Source organism: Scyliorhinus torazame, chromosome 2 (genome assembly GCF_047496885.1).
Source record: "Scyliorhinus torazame isolate Kashiwa2021f chromosome 2, sScyTor2.1, whole genome shotgun sequence".
NCBI lineage: Eukaryota > Metazoa > Chordata > Chondrichthyes > Carcharhiniformes > Scyliorhinidae > Scyliorhinus > Scyliorhinus torazame.
Window position 1 is genome coordinate 357,049,060 of NC_092708.1, and position 25,007 is coordinate 357,074,066.

The 25,007-nt window shown below is 57.2% G+C and overlaps 1 protein-coding gene across 4 annotated transcripts in view; it reads left to right on the forward strand.

Moving 5' to 3' along the window:
* Positions 1–25,007, forward strand: part of snapc1b (small nuclear RNA activating complex, polypeptide 1b) — a 79,056-nt gene that overhangs the window by 49,109 nt on the left and 4,940 nt on the right. For all 4 annotated transcript variants that reach the window (XM_072491992.1, XM_072491966.1, XM_072491983.1 and 1 more), the window contains exons 9-10: positions 15,214–15,276; positions 16,532–16,658. In XM_072491992.1, coding sequence (XP_072348093.1) covers positions 15,214–15,276; positions 16,532–16,658 — 190 coding nt within the window. The remainder of the gene's footprint in view (positions 1–15,213; positions 15,277–16,531; positions 16,659–25,007) is intronic.

Consider the following 25,007-nt stretch of genomic DNA (forward strand, 5'->3'; position numbering starts at 1 on the left):
ACCTCCTTCCCCACCCCCGTCACCTCCTTCCCCACCCCCGTCACCTCCTTCCCCACCCCCGTCACCTCCTTCCCCATCCCCGTCACCTCCTTCCCCACCCCCGTCACCTCCTTCCCCATCCCCGTCAACTCCTCTTGCTGACCCCCGTCACCACCTCTTCCCTCATCCCTGAGACCTCCTCTTCCCCCTTCCCCCTCACCTCCTCTTTCCCCACCACCGTCACCTCCTCTTCCCCCAACCCCGTCACCTCCTCTTCCCCACCCCCGTCATCTCCTCTTCCCCACCCCCATCACCTCCTCTTTCCCCACCCCTGTCACCTCCTCTTTCCCCACCCCGTCACCTCCTCTTTACCCACCCCAGTCACCTCCTCTTTCCCCACCCCCGTCACCTCCTCTTTCCCCACCCCCGTCACCTCCTCTTTCCCCACCCCCGTCACCTCCTCTTTCCCCACCCCCGTCACCTCCTCTTTCCCCACCCCCGTCACCACCTCTTTCCCCACCCACGTCACCTCCTCTTTCTCCACCCCCGTCACCTCCTCTTTCCCCACCCCCGTCACCTCCTCTTTCCCCACCCCCGTCACCTCCTCTTTCCCCACCCCCGTCACCTCCTTCCCCACCCCCGTCACCTCCTTCCCCACCCCCGTCACCTCCTTCCCCACCCCCGTCACCTCCTTCCCCACCCCCGTCACCTCCTTCCCCACCCCCGTCACCTCCTTCCCCACCCCCGTCACCTCCTTCCCCACCCCCCTTCCCCACCCCCCTTCCCCACCCCCGTCACCTCCTTCCCCACCCCCGTCACCTCCTTCCCCACCCCCGTCACCTCCTTCCCCACCCCCGTCACCTCCTTCCCCACCCCCGTCACCTCCTTCCCCACCCCCGTCACCTCCTTCCCCACCCCCGTCACCTCCTTCCCCACCCCCGTCACCTCCTTCCCCACCCCCGTCACCTCATTCCCCACCCCCGTCACCTCCTTCCCCAACCCCGTCACCTCCTTCCCCACCCCCGACACCTCCTTCCCCACCCCCGTCACCTCCTCTTTCCCCACCCCCGTCACCTCCTCTTTCCCCACCCCCGTCACCTCCTCTTTCCCCACCCCCGTCACCTCCTCTTTCCCCACCCCCGTCACCTCCTCTTTCCCCACCCACGTCACCTCCTCTTTCCCCACCCCCGTCACATCCTCCTTCCCCACCCCGTCACCACCTCTTTCCCCACCCCGTCACCTCCTCTTTCCCCACCCCCGTCACCTCCTCTTTCCCCACCCCCGTCACCTCCTCTTTCCCCACCCCCGTCACCACCTCTTCCCCACCCCCGTCACCTCCTCTTTCCCCACCCCCGTCACCTCCTCTTTCCCCACCCCCGTCACCTCCTCTTTCCCCACCCCCGTCACCTCTTCTTTCCCCACCCCCGTCACCCCTTCTTTCCCCACCCCCGTCACCCCCTTCCCCACCCCCGTCACCTCCTCTTTCCCCACCCCCGTCACCTCCTCTTTCCCCACCCCCGTCACCTCTTCTTTCCCCACCCCCGTCACCCCCTTCCCCACCCCCGTCAGCTCCTTCCCCACCCCCGTCACCTCCTCTTTCCCCACCCCCGTCACCACCTCTTTCCCCACCCCCGTCACCTCCTCTTTCCCCACCCCCGTCACCTCCTCTTTCCCCACCCCCGTCACCTCTTTCTCCACCCCCGTCACCTCCTCTTTCCCCACCCCCGTGACCTCCTCTTTCCCCACCCCCGTCACCTCCTCTTTCCCCACCCCCGTCACCTCCTCTTTCCCCACCCCCGTCACCTCCTCTTTCCCCACCCCCGTCACCACCTCTTTCCCCACCCCCGTCACCTCCTCTTTCCCCACCCCCGTCACCACCTCTTTCCCCAACCCGTCACCTCCTCTTTCCCCACCCCCGTCACCTCCTCTTTCCCCACCCCCGTCACCTCCTCTTTCCCCACCCCCGTCACCTCCTCTTTCCCCACCCCCGTCACCTCCTCTTTCCCCACCCCCGTCACCTCCTTCCCCACCCCGTCACCTCCTTCCCCATCCCCGTCAACTCCTCTTGCTGACCCCCGTCACCACCTCTTCCCTCATCCCTGAGACCTCCTCTTCCCCCTTCCCCCTCACCTCGTTCCCCACCACCGTCACCTCCTCTTCCCCCAACCCCGTCACCTCCTCTTCCCCACCCCCGTCACCACTTCTTCCCCACCCCCGTCACCTCCTCTTTCCCCACCCCCGTCACCTCCTCTTTCCCCACCCCCGTCACCTCCTCTTCCCCACCCCCGTCACCTCCTCTTTCCCCACCCCCGTCACCTCCTCTTTCCCCACCCCCGTCACCTCCTCTTTCCCCACCCCCGTCACCTCCTCTTTCCCCACCCCCGTCACCTCCTCTTTCCCCACCCCCGTCACCTCCTCTTTCCCCACCCCCCGTCACCTCCTCTTTCCCCACCCCCGTCACCTCCTTCCCCACCCCGTCACCTCCTTCCCCACCCCGTCACCTCTTTCCCCACCCCCGTCACCTCCTCTTTGCCCACCCCCGTCACCTCCTTCCCCACCCCCGTCACCTCCTTCCCCACCCCCGTCACCTCCTTCCCCATCCCCGTCAACTCCTTCCCCACCCCCGTCACCTCCTTCCCCACCCCCGTCACCTCCTTCCCCACCCCCGTCACCTCCTTCCCCACCCCCGTCACCTCCTTCCCCACCCCCGTCACCTCCTTCCCCACCCCCGTCACCTCCTTCCCCACCCCCGTCACCTCCTTCCCCACCCCCGTCACCTCCTTCCCCACCCCCGTCACCTCCTTCCCCACCCCCGTCACCTCCTTCCCCATCCCCGTCACCTCCTTCCTCACCCCCGTCAACTCCTCTTCCCTACCCCCGTCACCACCTCTTCCCTCATCCCTGAGACCTCCTCTTCCCATTTCCCCCTCACCTCGTTCCCCACCACCGTCACCTCCTCTTCCCCCAACCCCGTCACCTCCTCTTCCCCACCCCCGTCACCACCTCTTCCCCACCCCCGTCACCTCCTCTTTCCCCACCCCCGTCACCTCCTCTTTCCCACCCCCGTCACCTCCTCGTCCCCACCCCCGTCACCTCCTCGTCCCCACCCCCGTCACCTCCTCTTTCCCCACCCCCGTCACCTCCTCTTTCCCCACACCCGTCACCTCCACTTTCCCCACCCCCGTCACCTCCTTCCCCACCCCCGTCACCTCCTTCCCCACCCCCGTCACCTCCTTCCCCACCCCCGTCACCTCTTTCCCCACCCCCGTCACCTCCTCTTTCCCCACCCCCGTCACCTCCTTCCCCACCCCCGTCACCTCCTTCCCCACCCCCGTCACCTCCTTCCCCACCCCCGTCACCTCCTTCCCCATCCCCGTCACCTCCTTCCCCACCCCCGTCACCTCCTTCCCCACCCCCGTCACCTCCTTCCCCACCCCCGTCACCTCATTCCCCACCCACCTTCCCCACCCCCCTTCCCCACCCCCGTCACCTCCTTCCCCACCCCCGTCACCTCCTTCCCCACCCCCGTCACCTCCTTCCCCACCCCCGTCACTTCTTTCCCCACCCCCGTCACCTCCTTCCCCACCCCCGTCACCTCCTTCCCCACCCCCGTCACCTCCTTCCCCACCCCCGTCACCTCCTACCCCACCCCCGTCACCTCCTTCCCCACCCCCGTCTCCTCCTTCCCCACCCCCGTCACCTCCTTCCCCACCCCCGTCACCTCCTTCCCCATCCCCGTCACCTCCTTCCTCACCCCCGTCAACTCCTCTTCCCTACCCCCGTCACCACCTCTTCCCTCATCCCTGAGACCTCCTCTTCCCCCTTCCCCCTCACCTCCTCTTTCCCCACCACCGTCACCTCCTCTTCCCCTCCTTGTCACCTCTTTCCCCACCCCTACACCTCCTCTTTCCCCACCCCCGTCACCTCTTTCCCCACCCCCGTCACCTCTTTCCCCACCCCCGTCACATCCTTCCCCACCCCCGTCACTTCCTCTTCCCCACCCCCGTCACCTCCTCTTTCCCCACCCCCGTCACCTCCTCTTTCCCCACCCCCGTCAACTCCTCTTTCCCCACCCCCGTCACCTCCTCTTTCCCCACCCCCGTCACCACCTCCTTCCCCACACCCCGTCACCTCCTTCCCCACCCCCGCCACCTCCTTCCCCACCCCCGCCACCTCCTTCCCCACCCCCGTCACCTCCTTCCCCACCCCCGTCACCTCCTTCTCCACCCCCGTCACCTCTTTCCCCACACCCGTCACCTCCTCTTTCCCCACCCCCGTCACCTCCTCTTTCCCCACCCCCGTCACCTCCTCTTTCCCCACCCCCGTCACCTCCTTCCCCACCCCTGTCACCTCCTTCCCCACCCCCGTCACCTACTTCCCCACCCCCGTCACCTCCTTCCCCACCCCCGTCACCTCCTTCCCCACCCCCGTCACCTCCTTCCCCACCCCCGTCACCTCCTTCCCCACCCCCGTCACCTCTTTCCCCACCCCCGTCACCTCCTTCCCCACCCCCGTCACCTCCTTCCCCACCCCCGTCACCTCTTTCCCCACCCCCGTCACCTCCTTCCCCACCCCCGTCACCTCCTCTTTCCCCACCCCCGTCACCTCCTCTTTCCCCACCCCCGTCACCTCCTCTTTCCCCACCCCCGTCACCTCCTCTTTCCCCACCCCCGTCACCTCCTCTTTCCCCACCCACGTCACCTCCTCTTTCCCCACCCCGTCACATCCTCCTTCCCCACCCCGTCACCTCCTCTTTCCCCACCCCGTCACCTCCTCTTTCCCCACCCCCGTCACCTCCTCTTTCCCCACCCCCGTCACCTCCTCTTTCCCCACCCCCGTCACCACCTCTTCCCCACCCCCGTCACCTCCTCTTTCCCCACCCCCGTCACCTCCTCTTTCCCCACCCCCGTCACCTCCTCTTTCCCCACCCCCGTCACCACCTCTTTCCCCACCCCCGTCACCCCCTTCCCCACCCCCGTCAGCTCCTTCCCCACCCCCGTCAGCTCCTTCCCCACCCCCGTCACCTCCTCTTTCCCCACCCCCGTCACCTCCTCTTTCCCCACCCCCGTCACCTCCTCTTTCCCCACCCCCGTCACCTCCTCTTTCCCCACCCCCGTCACCTCTTTCCCCACCCCCGTCACCTCCTCTTTCCCCACCCCCGTCACCTCCTCTTTCCCCACCCCCGTCACCTCCTCTTTCCCCACCCCGTCACCTTCTCTTTCCCCACCCCCGTCACCTCCTCTTTCCCCACCCCCGTCACCACCTCTTTCCCCACCCCCGTCACCTCCTCTTTCCCCACCCCCGTCACCACCTCTTTCCCCAACCCGTCACCTCCTCTTTCCCCACCCCCGTCACCTCCTCTTTCCCCACCCCCGTCACCTCCTCTTTCCCCACCCCCGTCACCTCCTCTTTCCCCACCCCCGTCACCTCCTTCCCCACCCCGTCACCTCTTTCCCCATCCCCGTCAACTCCTCTTGCTGACCCCCGTCACCACCTCTTCCCTCATCCCTGAGACCTCCTCTTCCCCCTTCCCCCTCACCTCGTTCCCCACCACCGTCACCTCCTCTTCCCCCAACTCCGTCACCTCCTCTTCCCCACCCCCGTCACCACCTCTTCCCCACCCCCGTCACCTCCTCTTTCCCCACCCCCGTCACCTCCTCTTTCCCCACCCCCGTCACCTCCTCTTTCCCCACCCCCGTCACCTCCTCTTTCCCCACCCCCGTCACCTACTTCCCCACCCCCGTCACCTCCTTCCCCACCCCCGTCACCTCCTTCCCCACCCCCGTCACCTCCTTCCCCACCCCCGTCACCTCCTTCCCCACCCCCGTCACCTCCTTCCCCACCCCCGTCACCTCCTTCCCCACCTCCGGCAACTCCTCTTGCTGACCCCCGTCACCACCTTCCCCACCTCGTCAACTCCTCTTCCCTACCCCCGTCACCACCTCTTCCCTCATCCCTGAGACCTCCTCTTCCCCCTTCCCCCTCACCTCCTCTTTCCCCACCACCGTCACCTCCTCTTTCCCCACCCTCGTCACCTCCTCTTTCCCCACACTCGTCACCTCCTCTTTTCCCACACCCCGTCACCTCCTCTTTCCCCACACCCCGTCACCTCCTCTTTCCCCATCCCCGTCACCACCTCTTTCACCAACCTCGTCACCTCCTCTTTCCCCACCCCCATCACCACCTCTTTCCCCACCCCCGTCACCACCTCTTTCCCCACACCCCGTCACCACCTCTTTCCCCACGCCCCCCGTCACCACCTCTTTCCCCACGCCCCCCCGTCACCTCCTCTTTCCCCACCCCCATCACCTCCTCTTTCCCCACCCCCGTCACCTCCTCCTTCCCCACCCCCGTCACCTCCTTCCCCACCCCCGGCAACTCCTCTTGCTGACCCCCGTCACCACCTTCCCCACCTCGTCAACTCCTCTTCCCTACCCCCGTCACCACCTCTTCCCTCATCCCTGAGACCTCCTCTTCCCCCTTCCCCCTCACCTCCTCTTTCCCCACCACCGTCACCTCCTCTTCCCCCAACCCCGTCACCTCCTCTTCCCCACCCCCGTCATCTCCTCTTCCCCACCCCCATCACCTCCTCTTTCCCCACCCCTGTCACCTCCTCTTTCCCCACCCCGTCACCTCCTCTTTCCCCACCCCGTCACCTCCTCTTTACCCACCCCAGTCACCTCCTCTTTCCCCACCCCCGTCACCTCCTCTTTCCCCACCCCCGTCACCTCCTCTTTCCCCACCCCCGTCTCCTCCTCTTTCCCCCACCCCCGTCACCTCCTCTTTCCCCACCCCCGTCACCACCTCTTTCCCCACCCACGTCACCTCCTCTTTCCCCACCCCCGTCACCTCCTCTTTCCCCACCCCCGTCACCTCCTCTTTCCCCACCCCCGTCACCTCCTTCCCCACCCCCGTCACCTCCTTCCCCACCCCCGTCACCTCCTTCCCCACCCCCGTCACCTCCTTCCCCACCCCCGTCACCTCCTTCCCCACCCCCGTCACCTCCTTCCCCACCCCCCTTCCCCACCCCCCTTCCCCAACCCGTCACCTCCTTCCCCACCCCCGTCACCTCCTTCCCCACCCCCGTCACCTCCTTCCCCACCCCGTCACCTCCTTCCCCACCCCGTCACCTCCTTCCCCACCCCCATCACCTCCTTCCCCACCCCCGTCACCTCCTTCCCCACCCCCGTCACCTCCTTCCCCACCCCCGTCACCTCCTTCCCCACCCCCGTCACCTCCTTCCCCACCCCCGTCACCTCCTTCCCCACCCCCGTCACCTCCTTCCCCACCCCCGACACCTCCTTCCCCACCCCCGTCACCTCCTCTTTCCCCACCCCCGTCACCTCCTCTTTCCCCACCCCGTCACCTCCTCTTTCCCCACCCCCGTCACCTCCTCTTTCCCCACCCACGTCACCTCCTCTTTCCCCAACCCCGTCACCTCCTCTTCCCCACCCCCGTCATCTCCTCTTCCCCACCCCCATCACCTCCTCTTTCCCCACCCCTGTCACCTCCTCTTTCCCCACCCCTGTCACCTCCTCTTTCCCCACCCCGTCACCTCCTCTTTACCCACCCCAGTCACCTCCTCTTTCCCCACCCCCGTCACCTCCTCTTTCCCCACCCCCGTCACCTCCTCTTTCCCCACCCCCGTCTCCTCCTCTTTCCCCCACCCCCGTCACCTCCTCTTTCCCCACCCCCGTCACCACCTCTTTCCCCACCCACGTCACCTCCTCTTTCCCCACCCCCGTCACCTCCTCTTTCCCCACCCCCGTCACCTCCTCTTTCCCCACCCCCGTCACCTCCTTCCCCACCCCGTCACCTCCTTCCCCACCCCCGTCACCTCCTTCCCCACCCCCGTCACCTCCTTCCCCACCCCCGTCACCTCCTTCCCCACCCCCGTCACCTCCTTCCCCGCCCCCGTCACCTCCTTTCCCACCCCCCTTCCCCACCCCCCTTCCCCAACCCGTCACCTCCTTCCCCACCCCCGTCACCTCCTTCCCCACCCCCGTCACCTCCTTCCCCACCCCGTCACCTCCTTCCCCACCCCCATCACCTCCTTCCCCACCCCCGTCACCTCCTTCCCCACCCCCGTCACCTCCTTCCCCACCCCCGTCACCTCCTTCCCCACCCCCGTCACCTCCTTCCCCACCCCCGTCACCTCTTTCCCCACCCCCGTCACCTCCTTCCCCACCCCCGTCACCTCCTCTTTCCCCACCCCCGTCACCTCCTCTTTCCCCACCCCCGTCACCTCCTCTTTCCCCACCCCCGTCACCTCCTCTTTCCCCACCCCCGTCACCTCCTCTTTCCCCACCCACGTCACCTCCTCTTTCCCCACCCCGTCACATCCTCCTTCCCCACCCCGTCACCTCCTCTTTCCCCACCCCGTCACCTCCTCTTTCCCCACCCCCGTCACCTCCTCTTTCCCCACCCCCGTCACCTCCTCTTTCCCCACCCCCGTCACCACCTCTTCCCCACCCCCGTCACCTCCTCTTTCCCCACCCCCGTCACCTCCTCTTTCCCCACCCCCGTCACCTCCTCTTTCCCCACCCCCGTCACCACCTCTTTCCCCACCCCCGTCACCCCCTTCCCCACCCCCGTCAGCTCCTTCCCCACCCCCGTCAGCTCCTTCCCCACCCCCGTCACCTCCTCTTTCCCCACCCCCGTCACCTCCTCTTTCCCCACCCCCGTCACCTCCTCTTTCCCCACCCCCGTCACCTCCTCTTTCCCCACCCCCGTCACCTCTTTCCCCACCCCCGTCACCTCCTCTTTCCCCACCCCCGTCACCTCCTCTTTCCCCACCCCCGTCACCTCCTCTTTCCCCACCCCGTCACCTTCTCTTTCCCCACCCCCGTCACCTCCTCTTTCCCCACCCCCGTCACCACCTCTTTCCCCACCCCCGTCACCTCCTCTTTCCCCACCCCCGTCACCACCTCTTTCCCCAACCCGTCACCTCCTCTTTCCCCACCCCCGTCACCTCCTCTTTCCCCACCCCCGTCACCTCCTCTTTCCCCACCCCCGTCACCTCCTCTTTCCCCACCCCCGTCACCTCCTTCCCCACCCCGTCACCTCTTTCCCCATCCCCGTCAACTCCTCTTGCTGACCCCCGTCACCACCTCTTCCCTCATCCCTGAGACCTCCTCTTCCCCCTTCCCCCTCACCTCGTTCCCCACCACCGTCACCTCCTCTTCCCCCAACTCCGTCACCTCCTCTTCCCCACCCCCGTCACCACCTCTTCCCCACCCCCGTCACCTCCTCTTTCCCCACCCCCGTCACCTCCTCTTTCCCCACCCCCGTCACCTCCTCTTTCCCCACCCCCGTCACCTCCTCTTCCCCACCCCCGTCACCTCCTCTTTCCCCACCCCCGTCACCTCCTCTTTCCCCACCCCCGTCACCTCCTCTTTCCCGACCCCCGTCACCTCCTCTTTCTCCACCCCCGTCACCTCCTCTTTCCCCACCCCCGTCACCTCCTTCCCCACCCCCGTCACCTCTTTCCCCACCCCCGTCACCTCCTCTTTCCCCACCCCCGTCACCTCCTTCCCCACCCCCGTCACCTCCTTCCCCACCCCCGTCACCTCCTTCCCCACCCCCGTCACCTCCTTCCCCACCCCCGTCACCTCCTTCCCCATCCCCGTCAACTCCTTCCCCACCCCCGTCACCTCCTTCCCCACCCCCGTCACCTCCTTCCCCACCCCCGTCACCTCCTTCCCCACCCCCGTCACCTCCTTCCCCACCCCCGTCACCTCCTTCCCCACCCCCCTTCCCCACCCCCCTTCCCCACCCCCGTCACCTCCTTCCCCACCCCCGTCACCTCCTTCCCCACCCCCGTCACCTCCTTCCCCACCCCCGTCACCTCCTTCCCCACCCCCGTCACCTCCTTCCCCACCCCCGTCACCTCCTTCCCCACCCCCGTCACCTCCTTCCCCACCCCCGTCACCTCCTTCCCCACCCCCGTCACCTCCTTCCCCACCCCCGTCACCTCCTTCCCCACCCCCGTCACCTCCTTCCCCACCCCCGTCACCTCCTTCCCCACCCCCGTCACCTCCTTCCCCACCCCCGTCACCTCCTTCCCCATCCCCGTCACCTCCTTCCTCACCCCCGTCAACTCCTCTTCCCTACCCCCGTCACCACCTCTTCCCTCATCCCTGAGACCTCCTCTTCCCATTTCCCCCTCACCTCGTTCCCCACCACCGTCACCTCCTCTTTCCCCCAACCCCGTCACCTCCTCTTCCCCACCCCCGTCACCACCTCTTCCCCACCCCCGTCACCACCTCTTTCCAAACCCCCGTCACCTCCTCTTTCCCCACCCCCGTCACCTCCTCTTCCCCACCCCCGTCACCTCCTCTTTCCCCACCCCCGTCACCTCCTCTTTCCCCACCCCCGTCACCTCCTCTTTCCCCACCCCCGTCACCTCCTCTTTCCCCACCCCCGTCACCTCCTTCCCCACCCCCGTCACCTCTTTCCTACACCCGTCACCTCTTTCCCCACCCCCGTCAACTCCTCTTTCCCCACCCCCGTCACCTCCTTCCCCACCCCCGTCACCTCCTTCCCCACCCCCGTCACCTCCTTCCCCACCCCCGTCACCTCCTTCCCCATCCCCGTCAACTCCTTCCCCACCCCCGTCACCTCCTTCCCCACCCCCGTCACCTCCTTCCCCACCCCCGTCACCTCCTTCCCCACCCCCGTCACCTCCTTCCCCACCCCCGTCACCTCCTTCCCCACCCCCGTCACCTCCTTCCCCACCCCCGTCACCTCCTTCCCCACCCACCTTCCCCACCCCCCTTCCCCACCCCCGTCACCTCCTTCCCCACCCCCGTCACCTCCTTCCCCACCCCCGTCACCTCCTTCCCCACCCCCGTCACCTCCTTCCCCACCCCCGTCACCTCCTTCCCCACCCCCGTCACCTCCTTCCCCACCCCCGTCACCTCCTTCCCCACCCCCGTCACCTCCTTCCCCACCCCCGTCACCTCCTTCCCCACCCCCGTCACCTCCTTCCCCATCCCCGTCACCTCCTTCCTCACCCCCGTCAACTCCTCTTCCCTACCCCCGTCACCACCTCTTCCCTCATCCCTGAGACCTCCTCTTCCCCCTTCCCCCTCACCTCCTCTTTCCCCACCACCGTCACCTCCTCTTCCCCCACCCCCGTCACCTCCTCTTTCCCCACCCCCGTCACCTCCTCTTTCCCCACCCCGTCACCTCTTTCCCCACCCCCGTCACCTCTTTCCCCACCCCCGTCACATCCTTCCCCACCCCCGTCACTTCCTCTTTCCCCACCCCCGTCACCTCCTCTTTCCCCACCCCCGTCACCTCCTCTTTCCCCACCCCCGTCACCTCCTCTTTCCCCACCCCCGTCACCTCCTCTTTCCCCACCCCCGTCACCTCCTCTTTCCCCACCCCCGTCACCTCCTCTTTCCCCACCCCCGTCACCACCTCCTTCCCCACACCCCGTCACCTCCTTCCCCACCCCCGCCACCTCCTTCCCCACCCCCGCCACCTCCTTCCCCACCCCCGCCACCTCCTTCCCCACCCCCGCCACCTCCTTCCCCACCCCCGCCACCTCCTTCCCCACCCCCGCCACCTCCTTCCCCACCCCGTCACCTCCTTCCCCACCCCCGTCACCTCCTTCCCCACAGCCGTCACCTCCTTCCCCACCCCCGTCACCTCCTTCCCCACCCCCGTCACCTCCTTCCCCACCCCCGTCACCTCCTTCCCCAGCCCTGTCACCTCTTTCCTCACACCCGTCACCTCCTCTTTCCCCACACCCGTCACCACCTCTTTCCCCACCCCCGTCACCTCCTTCCCCACCCCCGTCACCTCTTTCCCCACACCCGTCACCTCCTCTTTCCCCACCCCCGTCACCTCCCCTTTCCCCACCCCCGTCACCTCCTCTTTCCCCACCCCCGTCACCTCCTCTTTCCCCACCCCTGTCACCTCCTTCCCCACCCCCGTCACCTCCTTCCCCACCCCCGTCACCTCCTTCCCCACCCCCGTCACCTCCTTCCCCACCCCCGTCACCTCCTTCCCCACCCCCGTCACCTCCTTCCCCACCCCCGTCACCTCCTTCCCCACCCCCGTCACCTCCTCTTTCCCCACCCCCGTCACCTCCTTCCCCACCCCCGTCACCTCCTTCCCCACCCCCGTCACCTCCTTCCCCACCCCCGGCAACTCCTCTTGCTGACCCCCGTCACCACCTTCCCCACCTCGTCAACTCCTCTTCCCTACCCCCGTCACCACCTCTTCCCTCATCGCTGAGACCTCCTCTTCCCCCTTCCCCCTCACCTCCTCTTTCCCCACCACCGTCACCTCCTCTTTCCCCACCCTCGTCACCTCCTCTTTCACCACACTCGTCACCTCCTCTTTTCCCACACCCCGTCACCTCCTCTTTCCCCACACCCCGTCACCTCCTCTTTCCCCATCCCCGTCACCACCTCTTTCACCAACCTCGTCACCTCCTCTTTCCCCACCCCCGTCACCTCCTCTTTCCCCACCCCCGTCACCTCCTCTTTCCCCACCCTCGTCACCTCCTCTTTCCCCACCCCCGTCACCTCCTCTTTCACCAACCTCGTCACCTCCTCTTTCCCCACCCCCGTCACCTCCTCTTTCCCCACCCCCGTCACCTCCTCTTTCACCAACCTCGTCACCTCCTCTTTCCCCACCCTCGTCACCTCCTCTTTCACCACACTCGTCACCTCCTCTTTTCCCACACCCCGTCACCTCCTCTTTCCCCACCCTCGTCACCTCCTCTTTCACCACACTCGTCACCTCCTCTTTTCCCACACCCCGTCACCTCCTCTTTCCCCACACCCCGTCACCTCCTCTTTCCCCACCCCCATCACCACCTCTTTCCCCACCCCCGTCACCACCTCTTTCCCCACACCCCGTCACCACCTCTTTCCCCACGCCCCCCGTCACCACCTCTTTCCCCACGCCCCCCCGTCACCTCCTCTTTCCCCACCCCCGTCACCTCCTCTTTCCCCACCCCCGTCACCTCCTCCTTCCCCACACCCGTCACCTCTTTCCCCCCCATCGTCACCTCCTCTTTCCCCACCCTCGTCACCTCCTCTTTCCCCACACTCGTCACCTCTTTTCCCACACCCCGTCACCTCCTCTTTTCCCACACCCCGTCACCTCCTCTTTCCCCCACCCCCGTCTCCTCTTTCCCCACCCCTGTCACCTCCTCTTCCCCCTCCCCCCCCCATCACCACCTCTTCCCCACACCCCCTGTCATCCCCTCCAGTTGTGTGTATTTATATTGATATGTCTGTTTCACAGAAGTAAGCCTTAAACCTACAGCTTTGGATTCAATTGATGAAGGAGAGGAGAAAGAACAATGTAGTGAACTAAATGTGTAGTTGATTTCTGTTATTTTTACAATTGGTAGCTTTGGAGATTTTGAAGGATTAGATGCTAACCTGACACTTGATAAATATGAAAACAAAAAAAATAAGAATACATTTGCAGCAGTGGAGAGCTGAGTAAAATCCATAAGTCATATGTACCATATTGCCTTCAGCTTGCTCAATTCTGCCTCATTTTCCCTGTGCTAAATCTGAAAAGTATTGCATCCACCAATGCAAGCTATTGGTTTCCAGGCTATGAGTACATGTTGCAGAATTGGTTTCTTTGAGACTTGTGGTTCATTTATATTGCATATGCCTTTGAGTGGTTCTGCAGTACTCAGTCAGCTGCTGTTCATTTATATTGTGTTGATTGAACAACAGCTAAAAGTCTGAACTGCCACTTGCATAATTGCTTTTATGCTCTGATTACATTAGACTGCCGTCCCATCACCAGGGGCTGGGATAAGTTCTTGCAGGATTGATACCGTCAGAGGTGGCTTTGCTTTACAAGTTATCTCTGGAAACTGTGTGCAAGCAAGCTCCAGTGACGACTCTGCCACCTTTTTCATACTGTTGGAATGCGCATTCACATTTATCTAATAACCATTTCAATTAGAATAGAAAAAATTAACCTTTCAACTATGGGCCAAGATAAATTCACTGAGATGTACACATCCCTTAATTGTTCCTTTTTAAAAACATTTAATTATTGTGACGTGTCCTAAACTGATATTCTTGTAGATGGAACAGTGCAAGGTTGCTAAAACATGCCTTTTGTGGATAATGGAATGCAATTGTGTTTTCCAATATATTAACCACATGTTGTGAATGAGAAAATCAGATTTTTGATTCGTAGCAAAAATTGCACAATAAAAACCATCATTGGGTATGAAATCTGTGTACTGGACTTGTATCTGGCAATATTATACTATTACCTTCAACCACATTAACCAAATGTTTATGGTTATTATAATACATTTTACAACAGATGTGAATACGCAATGGAACAATAACAGCAATAAAAACAGAAAGTGCTGGAAAAACCCAGCAGGCCTAGCAGCACCTGAGGACGAGTCAGATTGGACTCGACGTTAACTTTGTTTCTCTCTCCACAGATGCTGCCAGACTTGCCGGGATTCTCCCATCGGGCGGCTAAGTGTCGACGCCGGCGTAAAAACAGGAGTGTTTTACTCTGGCGTCGGCGCCCGTTCCGGGACCCCATTTTCCGGCCCACAGGGGGCGAGCACGGTGCTGGAGCGGCCCATGCCGCTCCAGCTGCCGATCCCGGTGTGAAACCGGCGGCGCAGGGTCCGCACATGCGCAGTTGGGCCAGCGCCAACTAGCGCATGCGCAGTGGCCTTCTTCCCCGCGCCTGCTCCGACGCCAAATGGCGTAGTGCTACAGGAGCCGGCGCGAAGGAAAGGAGGCCCCCAGCCAGAGAGGCCGGCCCGCCGATCGGTGGGCCCCGATCGCGGGCCAGGCCACTACGGAGGTCCCTCCCTAGGTCGGACCCCCCGTCTCCCACTACAGGCCGCCCCCGGACCTTTCAATGCCGAGGTCCCTCCGGCTCAGAGGATGTTAGAACGGCGCCGGCGGGACTCGTATTTTTTGTGCTCGGCCCATCCAGGCCGGAGAGTGGGCGCATACCCCGACCGGCGCCTGAGAATTGCTTCCAGGCATCGGGGCAGCGTGACGCGATTCGCGGGGGGGCTCCGACCCGGCAGGGGGTCGGAGAATTCCGCCCGCCATGTTTTTCTTGCCCTTTGTTTTATTTCAGATTTCCACATCCACATTACTTTTATTTTAGTGTCATTTAGCAAAACCACTTTGCTTTAGTTTGTATTCTTTAATTTATAAAGTAATGATGAAACTGATTAAAGTGGGTGCTTATTTTTTACAGGGTTTCAATCGTGCACAAACCCTTGCAGACATAAAGTCAAAATCGTACAATTCAACAGTGAAGGTCTGTATAGCAAATATAAATTTTCATTAAAAAGCTTGCTATCTTTTATTACTGATGATTGATGAAGAATTATTACAATGACTAATGTTTAACACTACTGGGTGGAAAATTGATGGCATAACCTTGATGGTAGTGATGTAAACTTTACTTGAGATGTCCTAAGTTTGATTCTAGACTGGGACGTTAATTTCTTATGGAGGGCTGTTAGATGTAAGTGCTTTTTGGCGAGTGTGGTTGATCGCTGGTCTTTGCCGAGTTGGCTGACCTCCATAGGCAGAAGTATGAGCAGTGCCATTAACCTCCATGTCCCTCGGTAAAGGGACAGTTTACCAGGATTCCCACTTTTAAAGTATATCTAATTGACTCGTGTGATTGTAAGCCTGCTGCACGAATTGGTTGTTTAGGTGATGGTTCTCAGAATCTAACGAGACTCCTAATACCCACCAATCGGGCTTGCACTTGAAGACTGGTCACTAATGGAAGGTACTGGAGGTTTACTGTTACTTCCCAGGAACCCTTATGTCAGTAAAGTGCCCTTTTTGGAAGACAATTGGAAGCTAAGTAAAAGAAACAATAGCGATTCTAAAAGATCTTGATCAAGGCATAATTGTTTCTGGACATAATTTAAGCATATTAGTAATAGCAGTGTTACTTTTTTTCTCCCCTGGGTGGTTTCAGTTTTGGATACTCCCATTTAGTCAAGGTCACCATGCAAATTATTATTTCTAGTCACATTGCTTTTCATGAAACAGCATGACCAGAGTATAAGACAAAGGTTATTGCTTTTCACCAAATGTTCACATGCTTTTCCATACCCAGAAAGGTATATTATTAGCAGGTCGAAATTGGTATGTGTTATACCTGTTTGGTTTAAATAAGGCACCAATTAAGCTGTAGGACTGCTTTCACGTAATCTGTTCAGGCATTGGCCACACTGCTAATTTTTGTTATGTTCTCTGTGGACCCATAAAGCAGGCTTGTAACTTCTTTTTACATCTCAATCTTCCCCTGTACCTGTGTTTTCTTCTCTGTTACTGTCTACCTTTGTAGGTTTGGTCCAACAAGCTCAGTGACTGGCCTGGGGTGAACTATTTACTTGCGTTTCCGTTCTTCATGCTTCAGTGCACTTGCTCAGGATTTGATTTCTTGGCAGATGTCATTTTACGTTGTTATGAATGTAAAACAATGCTGTGGGATTTAATTGTTAAAAGCAAAAGTCACAATTTTGTTTATAAAATTCATGTTTTGTATGAAGGCACCTAGATCCAGACGGCATCGCCAAATAAAATTGGAGTCTTCAGAATCTGGGTCTGATTGGGGACGAATGAAACAAACCCCAAGAAGTAGGAATTCCTCCGTGAAAGAACACAGCAGAAAACAAGGTAATTTTTCAAAGGGCGTGCTAAGAACATGGGTTCTTTTCAAGATGGGAGCCCTCTTCAGTGTTCCTCAGGATTGCAATGGATGCTTTAGCCACATCTACCCTTGAGAAACATAGAACATGCAGTGCAGAAGGAGGCCATTCGGCCCATCGACTCTGCACCGACCCACATTAAGCCCTCACTTCCACCCTATCCCTGTAACCCAATAACCCCTCCTAACCTTTTTGGACACTACGGGCAATTTATCATGGCCAATCCACCTAACCTGCACGTCTTTGGACTGTGGGAGGAAACCGGAGCACCCGGACGAAACCCACGCAGACACGGGGAGAACATGCAGACTCCTCACAGACAGTGACCCAGCGGGGAATGGAACCTGGGACCCTGGTGCTGTGAAGTCACAGTGCTAGCCACTTGTGCTAATGTGCTGCCCAAACCTTTCTTGATGCGAGTCTAGAAAAAGATGGGTATTTGTTTTCATGTAACCTCAGCTCCAGTCTGAAATGTAAGCATCCATTTGTAGATCATGCGAATGTGATAGCTTTAGTTAACGTTGGAAAGTAACTGAGGCAAAATACTGCAAATGCTGTAAATTGGAACGACAGATCATTGACCTGAAGCATGTCTCCGATGCTACCTGACCACCTGAGTATTTCCAACATTGTGTTTTTATGATTGAAAATTACTGAATGATATCAAGAATCATTGCAGTGCCTGGATGAAAAATATCCTGTAAGTGGCATGATTATGGTGATAGAGGATAGTTGATATTTTGTGTTTTATATGTGAAAATTATTTAATACTTGAGAAAAAAGAATAACTGGTCTTCCAATATTCAAAAATATTTTTATTCAAGGCTTTTTACATGTATATACACAAAATATCAGAAGACCAACACATCAACCTAAACAAACAGCCACAGATCCCCAATTTCCACTGGTACCAACACCCACTACATCCCGCCTTCCCTATTTTACCCCCTAACCCCCCAAAAAACCCCAACTCTTTCAGACCTCTCGATCCTCCTTGAAGAAATCAATGAACGGTTTCCACTTCCGGGTGTACCCCTCTATTAATCCATGAGGAGCGAACTTGATTTTTCCCAACCTCAGGAATTCTGCCAGATCGCTCACCCACACCCCATGCCTTTGGCGCTCCGAGTCCCGCCAGCATAACAAAATCCATCACTGGGCTATCAGGAAGGCAAAGGCAATCCATCGATCTCTCTATCCCCCTAGACTCCCGGGTCTTCCGACACATCAAATATCGCCACCTCCGGACTCGGGATCACCCCCTCGGACATTACATCTGAGAACCCCTCCCAGAACCCCCCTCAGTTTCGGATACGTCCAGAACATGTGGATGTGATCTCCCCCCCCCCCCCCCCCCCCCCCCCCACCAGTGCACCGCCCACACCTGTCTTCCACCCCCTCAAAGAACCTGCTCATGCTCACCACTGTCAAGTGGGCCCTATGCACCACTTTAAACCGGATGAGGCTTAGCCTCGCACACGACGAGGACGCATTCATCCTCCACCCCCATCCCGGTCCGCACCTCCCCTCTCAGCTCCTACTCCCACTTGTGCTTGATCTCCTCCACCGGATCGCATTCCCTCTCCATCAATTTCTTGTAAATATCCGACACCCTCCCCTCCCCTAATTCGTCCTCCAACAACAGCTCATCCTGCAACACCGGAGGTGGCATCCCCAGGAAGGATGGCACCTCTCTCCTCACGAAATACCTCACATGCAGGTACCTAAAGCCATTCCCTTTGGGCAAATCATACAATTCCTCCAACTCATCCAACCCCATGAATTTGTCCTCTAAAAGTCCCTAAAATACTCAATCCCCACCTGCCGCTACCCCCGGAACCTCGCATCCAGCCCCGCCGGCTTAACTGGTCTCCCCAGTTAGGATCACTTGTTCATTGTATACTACAGTGAAAGGTCACAAAACAAACATAACCATTTTCAATCTTTATTTTTTAACAATTCAGTGGCACGCAGATTCCTTTGTTCATGCTCACGAGATGATAGTCCGCAAAAGAAAAACAGTGACGTTTGAGGGCCAAACAATTAATTTCAAAATAGATTTCTTGTTGTGGGTTGGTATTTTTCTCACTAGATCTTCCGAAGAAGGGAGCATGGTTCTGGTCAGTGTTTCATGGATTTTAGTGGGCTAAAGCCCAGCTGTGAGCCATGCACGCTTAGTGGCCCCCGAAGCCTTGCCTTTTGCAGACCTCTATCTGGTCTCTGATAGATAAGTGAAGTGACTGTATTGGACAATATTCTACCCTTTATATCAGGCAAATTGAAGCTTCATTATGTAGGTGTCTCGGTAGCATTTGTATGTCAGACCTCGTGAACAAAAAAAAAATCCATGATTAGTATTTTGAGACAAAGTGTTCTCATTCCGTTGCTAATGGATTATTTGGATAGGATCATCCGTTTTCTATGTTGCGACAGTTAATTGACTCCAGAATGAACCCAAAAACCATTCTAAATTATAATCACTCTTTACATGAAGACGTTCTTCCTGAGACATGTCTTAACCTTACATTTCACCAACTTAATAAAGGGCAACTGGAAATGATTGAAGAAATTATTTATTCGTACTTCTTGCAGTATTTTGTGCTTGGCTGTATATGGTGAGCCGAAACTGCCGAGGACATAATTCCTGCCTATGTGCAGTGCCCGAGTTACTGATCTAGCCCACATGCCTCATGCTATATACTGTGCTTAATCTCAATAATAGTATTATTCCATACTCATTACACTTACCTTGTTTAGTCAGCAACTATAACCTATGAATCATGTTTGGAATCTTGGTGCAGACAGACTGAAAAGTAGCAACTCGGATTCTGAGCACAGGGAACTGGGTTTGGGAGACGAAGAGTCCAGAAACCCAGCCACCCTCACCCAGGGCTTCCCACACTAAATCCAGAACCACTGTCACCTGTCACACAGACTGAGGGAGGGGATGGAGGACAGATTCTCCAGACCTCCTTGCCCCAGGCTCCTACTCTCCAGGGCTCAGCTTCAGTTTCAGCTGCAGTTTCCCAACCTGGTGGCCCTGAGACCTCTATCTAGCCAGCAGCACTGAGCGGAATCAGTGCCAGCAGAGCCTGTGTAATATCAGATACCTGACAAGTGGGGAAACATGTGCATGCGCACATTTGGTTTCAAGTCAGCATCAGGACATTATATTTCTGATCTCCGGAATGAAGATCTTGTTGTATCAGGAATGGTTGAGGACTCTGGGTCTGTACTCGCTGGAGTTTAGAAGGATGAAGGGGGAGTCTTATTGAAACTTACAGGGTACTGTGAGGTCTGGATAGAGTGGACGTTGATAGGGTGTCTCCACTTGTCAGAAAAACTAGAAGCAGAGGACACAATCTCAGACTAAAGGAGGTAGTGATCGCAATGGATGCAGAATCTGTGGCTTGCGGCCCTGAGAGTTTGGGGCCAGTGGAGGTGGCATTTGGGAGCAGTGGGAGCATCGGTCTGGGCCCCAATTTGTGATAACTACCGGTTTGCCCCGGGGAGTATGGATGGGGGGTTCTGGTAATGGCGGAGAGCGGGGATTGAGAGGATGGGGGCTGTGTTCACAGAGGGGAGCTTTCTGAGTATGAGGGCATTGGAGGAAAAGTTTGGGCCGGCGAGAGGAAACAAATTCAGATACTTGCAGATGCGGGACTTCCTTCGTAAACTGGTGGCAACCTTCCTGCTCCTACCGCTAAGGAAGATTCAGGACAGGGTAATTTCCAGAGGGTGGGTAGGAGAAGGGAGCGTTTCGGACATCTATAAGGAGCTTATGGGGTCGGAGGAGACGCAGACCGAGGAATTGAAACGTAAGTGGGAGGAGGAGCTGGGAGGTGAGATAGAGGATGGTTTATGGGCAGACGCATTGAGTAGAGTCAACACGTCTGCAACATGTGCCAGGCTCAGCCTGATACAATTTAAGGTTGTGCACCGGGCTCACATGACAGTGGCCTGGATGAGCAGATTGTTTGGGATGGAGGACAGGTGCGGAAAATGTGCAGGAGGACAAGCGAACCGTGTCCATATGTTTTGGACATGTCCAAACCTTCGGGGATTTTGGCAGGGGTTTGCGGATGTCATGTCCACGGTGTTAAAAACAAGGGTGGCGCTAGGTCCAGAGGTGGCGATTTTCGAGGTGTCGGAAGATCCGGGAATCCAGGAGGACGAAGAGGCAGATGTTCTGGCCGTTGCTTCCCTGGTAGCCCGGAGACCGATACTATTGGCATGGAAGTCAGAGACCTGGCTATTGAACATGGCTAGCTTTCTCTGTATGGAGAAAATTAAGTTCGCCTTGAGAGGTTCACTGTTAGGGTTCACCCGGAGGTGGCAACCGTTCGTCAACTTCCTTGCGGAAAATTAATCATCAGCAGATGGAGGGGGGTGGGGGGGGGGGAGTAGTTTAGGTTAGAGTAGGGGGGTAATAAGGGTGGGACCTGTACGAAAGGGAAACAGTTTTTGCACTATGTTTATGGTTTCATGTATCTCGTCTATGTTGTTGTTTCTATACCAAAAATACCTCAATAAAATGTTTATTAAAAAAAAAGACAGAGATAGGTAGGTTCTTGATTGATAAGGGGATCAGGGGTTATGGGAGAAGGCAGGAGAATGGGGATGCGAAAATTATCAGCCAAGATTGAATGGCGGAGCAGACCCGATGGGCCGAGTGGCCTAATTCTGCTCCTATGTCTTATGGTCTTACGGTGCCATGGGTTTATCTTGTCTACACCATTTAACATTCTGAGCAAAATACTAAGAATGTTGAAAATATTAAGCATTTGTGGAGGACTAAACAAAAATTTACATTTCGGGTGACTACCCAGGGCCCTTGATCACGTCTGTTCTATTTTTCGCACATCTGGGGCACGATTCAAGCAAATTATTTCTATGTCCGGTTTTGGACATATTTAGCATGTTTCTTGGTGGCTGCAGTGCTGAGAAACATCTTGCGATTCAATGGTACTTTTCCATATATTTTGTAGCTTTTTTATTCCAATTAAGGGGCTATTTAGCATGACCAATCCACCTACACTACACATCTTTGGGTTGTGGGGGTGAGACCCACGCAGAGATGGGAAGAATGTGCAAACTCCACACGGACAGTGACCCGAGGCCAGGATCAAACCCGCGTCCTCGGCACCTTGATGCAGCAGTGCTAACCACAGCACCACTGTGCTGCCCACTTTTCACAGTTTGGTCTTGGGGAGATTCTTTCTGCCAAGGCTGTACTTCCTTGCAGATCAGGGCGTCAGTTTGGAAAGCTGCCCTGATCTCCCCCTCTCTCTCTCTCTCTCTCTCTCTCTCTCTCTCTCTCACACACTCGCCCCCCCCCCCCCTTTCCATCCCTGCGTTTTGAAACCTCTCTCACCTGCCCCCAGGAAACCCTCCTCTGCCTCCATTCTACCTAGTAAGACCTCCCAGGACCGATCCCTGGCATCCAGACAGTGCCACTGCCAGTCTGGGAGTGCCACCTGGGCATTCTGGGTGGCACCATCAGCGTGCCCAGGTAGCATTGCCAGGTAACAGTGCCCTAGTGCCAGAGGGAGAGCCGGGGTGCTACCCTACCCTGTCCATGACCACTCTGGGGTCTCCACTAGCCATCATGTCTCATCCACGTTTGTGTGGACTAGACTAATGATGCCCCGGCACGGTCTCGCAAGCGTGGCTGTTGAGTCCCGGACGCCGGGAGAATCCAACAGACGTTTATTTAAATGAGGTATACACATAGAACATGCAGTGCAGAAGGAGGCCATTCGGCCCATCGAGTGCACCGACCCACCTAAGTCCTCTTAAGCCCACTTAAGACTTCCACCCTATCCCCGTAACACCTCATTTAAATATGCAGGTCTGGGCCATGCCCCGTGAGGGTAAGATCCAGATCACCACATCTCGCCAGACATTTTGAGCATCTCAAATCTCTCGCAAGATTCAACGACCTCGTCTTGACACCAAGTCGGCTGCGATGAGGCAGCTGAATCGTGCCCCTCTTTGCGCTCCTCATCGCGCGCCTCCCCACTTGTCCTCTCCTCCAAGAACCACAACGGGATTCCCCTCGTTTCCCCCACCTGTCTCCACATTTAACAGATCTTGGGGCAGCACGGTAGCCTTGTGGATAGCACAATTGCTTCACAGCTCCAGGGTCCCAGGTTCGATTCCAGCTTGGGTCACTGTCTGTGCGGAGTCTGCACATCCTCCCCGTGTATGCGTGGGTTTCCTCCGGGTGCTCCGGTTTCCTCCCACAGTCCAAAGATGTGCAGGTTAGGTGGATTGGCCATAATAAATTGCCCTTAGTGTTCAAAATTGCCCTTAGTGTTGGGTGGGGTTACTGGGTTATGGTGATAGGGTGGCGGTGTTGACCTTGGGTAGGGTGCTCTTTCCAAGAGCCGGTGCAGACTCGATGGGCCGAATGGCCTCCTTCTGCACTGTAAATTCTATGATAATCTATGATAATCTAGATCAAATTCTAGCATTTCCTCCATGCCCAGCATGAAACCACCACCAAACACATCTTCCCCTCACCTTTCAACATTCCAAAAGGCCATACATTTTAACAATTTCAGATCAAACTCTGTCCCCAATTTTTCACGCAACAGCTGTTGGCAATGGTTCTGCTCTCCTATTTAAAACTCCTCTAGGCTCATCTTTTGTCTCTTTACTTGGGACTTGGGCCATTACGATCTAATTTTACCTTCCAGTCATCATCCCTTTTGTTAGTTAATCTCCCCTCCTTCCTTCTATCCTATCACGGATCTTCCAGATCTCTTATTTCCTCCCATCAATTGTCAGCACTTCATAAACTTGATACCTTGTCTCTCTTCGTACACTTGGCTCCCTCTCCTAAACAAACAGTTAGCTACTTTTAAAACCTATTATGAATTCTGCTACCGCTGGGTTTCTGATTGGGCCTTCTATGTCCGAACAACAAAAACTCAGCCATCCCTCTTAACCTCTTTTTGTTCTTTTGGTGACAAAATTATAGGGCGGTAATTTTTTTTTTTAATACTGATTGAAATCACATCCTGATCTAATCATCAGTGCAGACTCTTTGACCGAATACAGCATTTTAGGGTCTTGGTTTGTGCACATTCAATATTTTGGTACCCATTCTCATGTCATGCAATAAGGTTAGATTTTGTGACTGAATTGCATGCTATCGTGGTCAGTGAAGATTTCATTAAAGTAAGTCTCGTCTCTCAAAATGCAGCTGAGGAATATGAAATGGTTACCTAGGAAACTAGGAGCAGAAACCTCAGCATTCCAGTAATAAATGCGGACCTAATAAAGATTTAGAATGTTATTTGGCTGGGGAAAAACAGGAGAGCAAATATCCATTTTATATCATTGTTATATTTTCATCATTCTTCCCTGCTTCTGTTGCACATTTCCCATAGTTTTGGGGCTATTGCTCAGCTATTTTCCTCTTATTCAGCACCAGAGTCTTGCAAAGCACTGAGTGTCTTTGTACACCCAGTATCTGATGATATCCCAAGCTTAAGGTTCTAATAGAATTTTTGTCAATGCATTTGGTGTGTGGAATATTTTTAAAAATAAATTTAGAGTACCCAATTATTTTTCCAGTGAAGGGCAATTTAACGTGGCCAATCCACCCACCCTGCACATCATTGGGTTGTGGGGGTGAGACCCATGCAGACACGGGGAGAATGTGTAAACTAGACCGTGACCCGGGACCGGGATCGAACCTGGGTCCTCGGCGCCGTGAGGCAGCAATGCATACCACTGCGCCACCGTGCTGCCCTGGATGTGTGGAATATGTCATGAACCTTATTGCGATCTTCTGGATTTTGGAAAGTTGTTGAATAAATCAGATTGTCGCTTGGGCTATAAACCACGGAGCTGGTTTATTGCAAGTAACAGACCAGCAGAAGCAGGAGTAATTTACAGAACTTAACTGTTCATTGTTAAACACAAAAAACAGTAGACTTGACTCTTAAAGAAGGAAGACTGATCTTGTGTTTATGCAATACCATTCACAACAGGAGATGCCCAAAGCGCTTCACAGCCTGTGTGAAATATTTTTGATCATCTGTTCCTTTTTCCTCTTATGTTGGTTGGAATAAATATTGTCCGGGGAGAAATTGCTGATTTTTTCAAATAGTGCTATGGGATCTTTTACATCTACTTGAGAGGTATACAGGGCCTCGGATTTACTTCTCATCTGAGAGTTGGCACTTCCCTACAGTGCAGCACCTCCCTCAGTATTGCACTGGAGTCTTAACCTGGGTTAAGTGCTAAAGTCACTGACGGAGCTTGAACTCGTAACCTTCAGTGTCAGATCTGTTAATATTTGTGC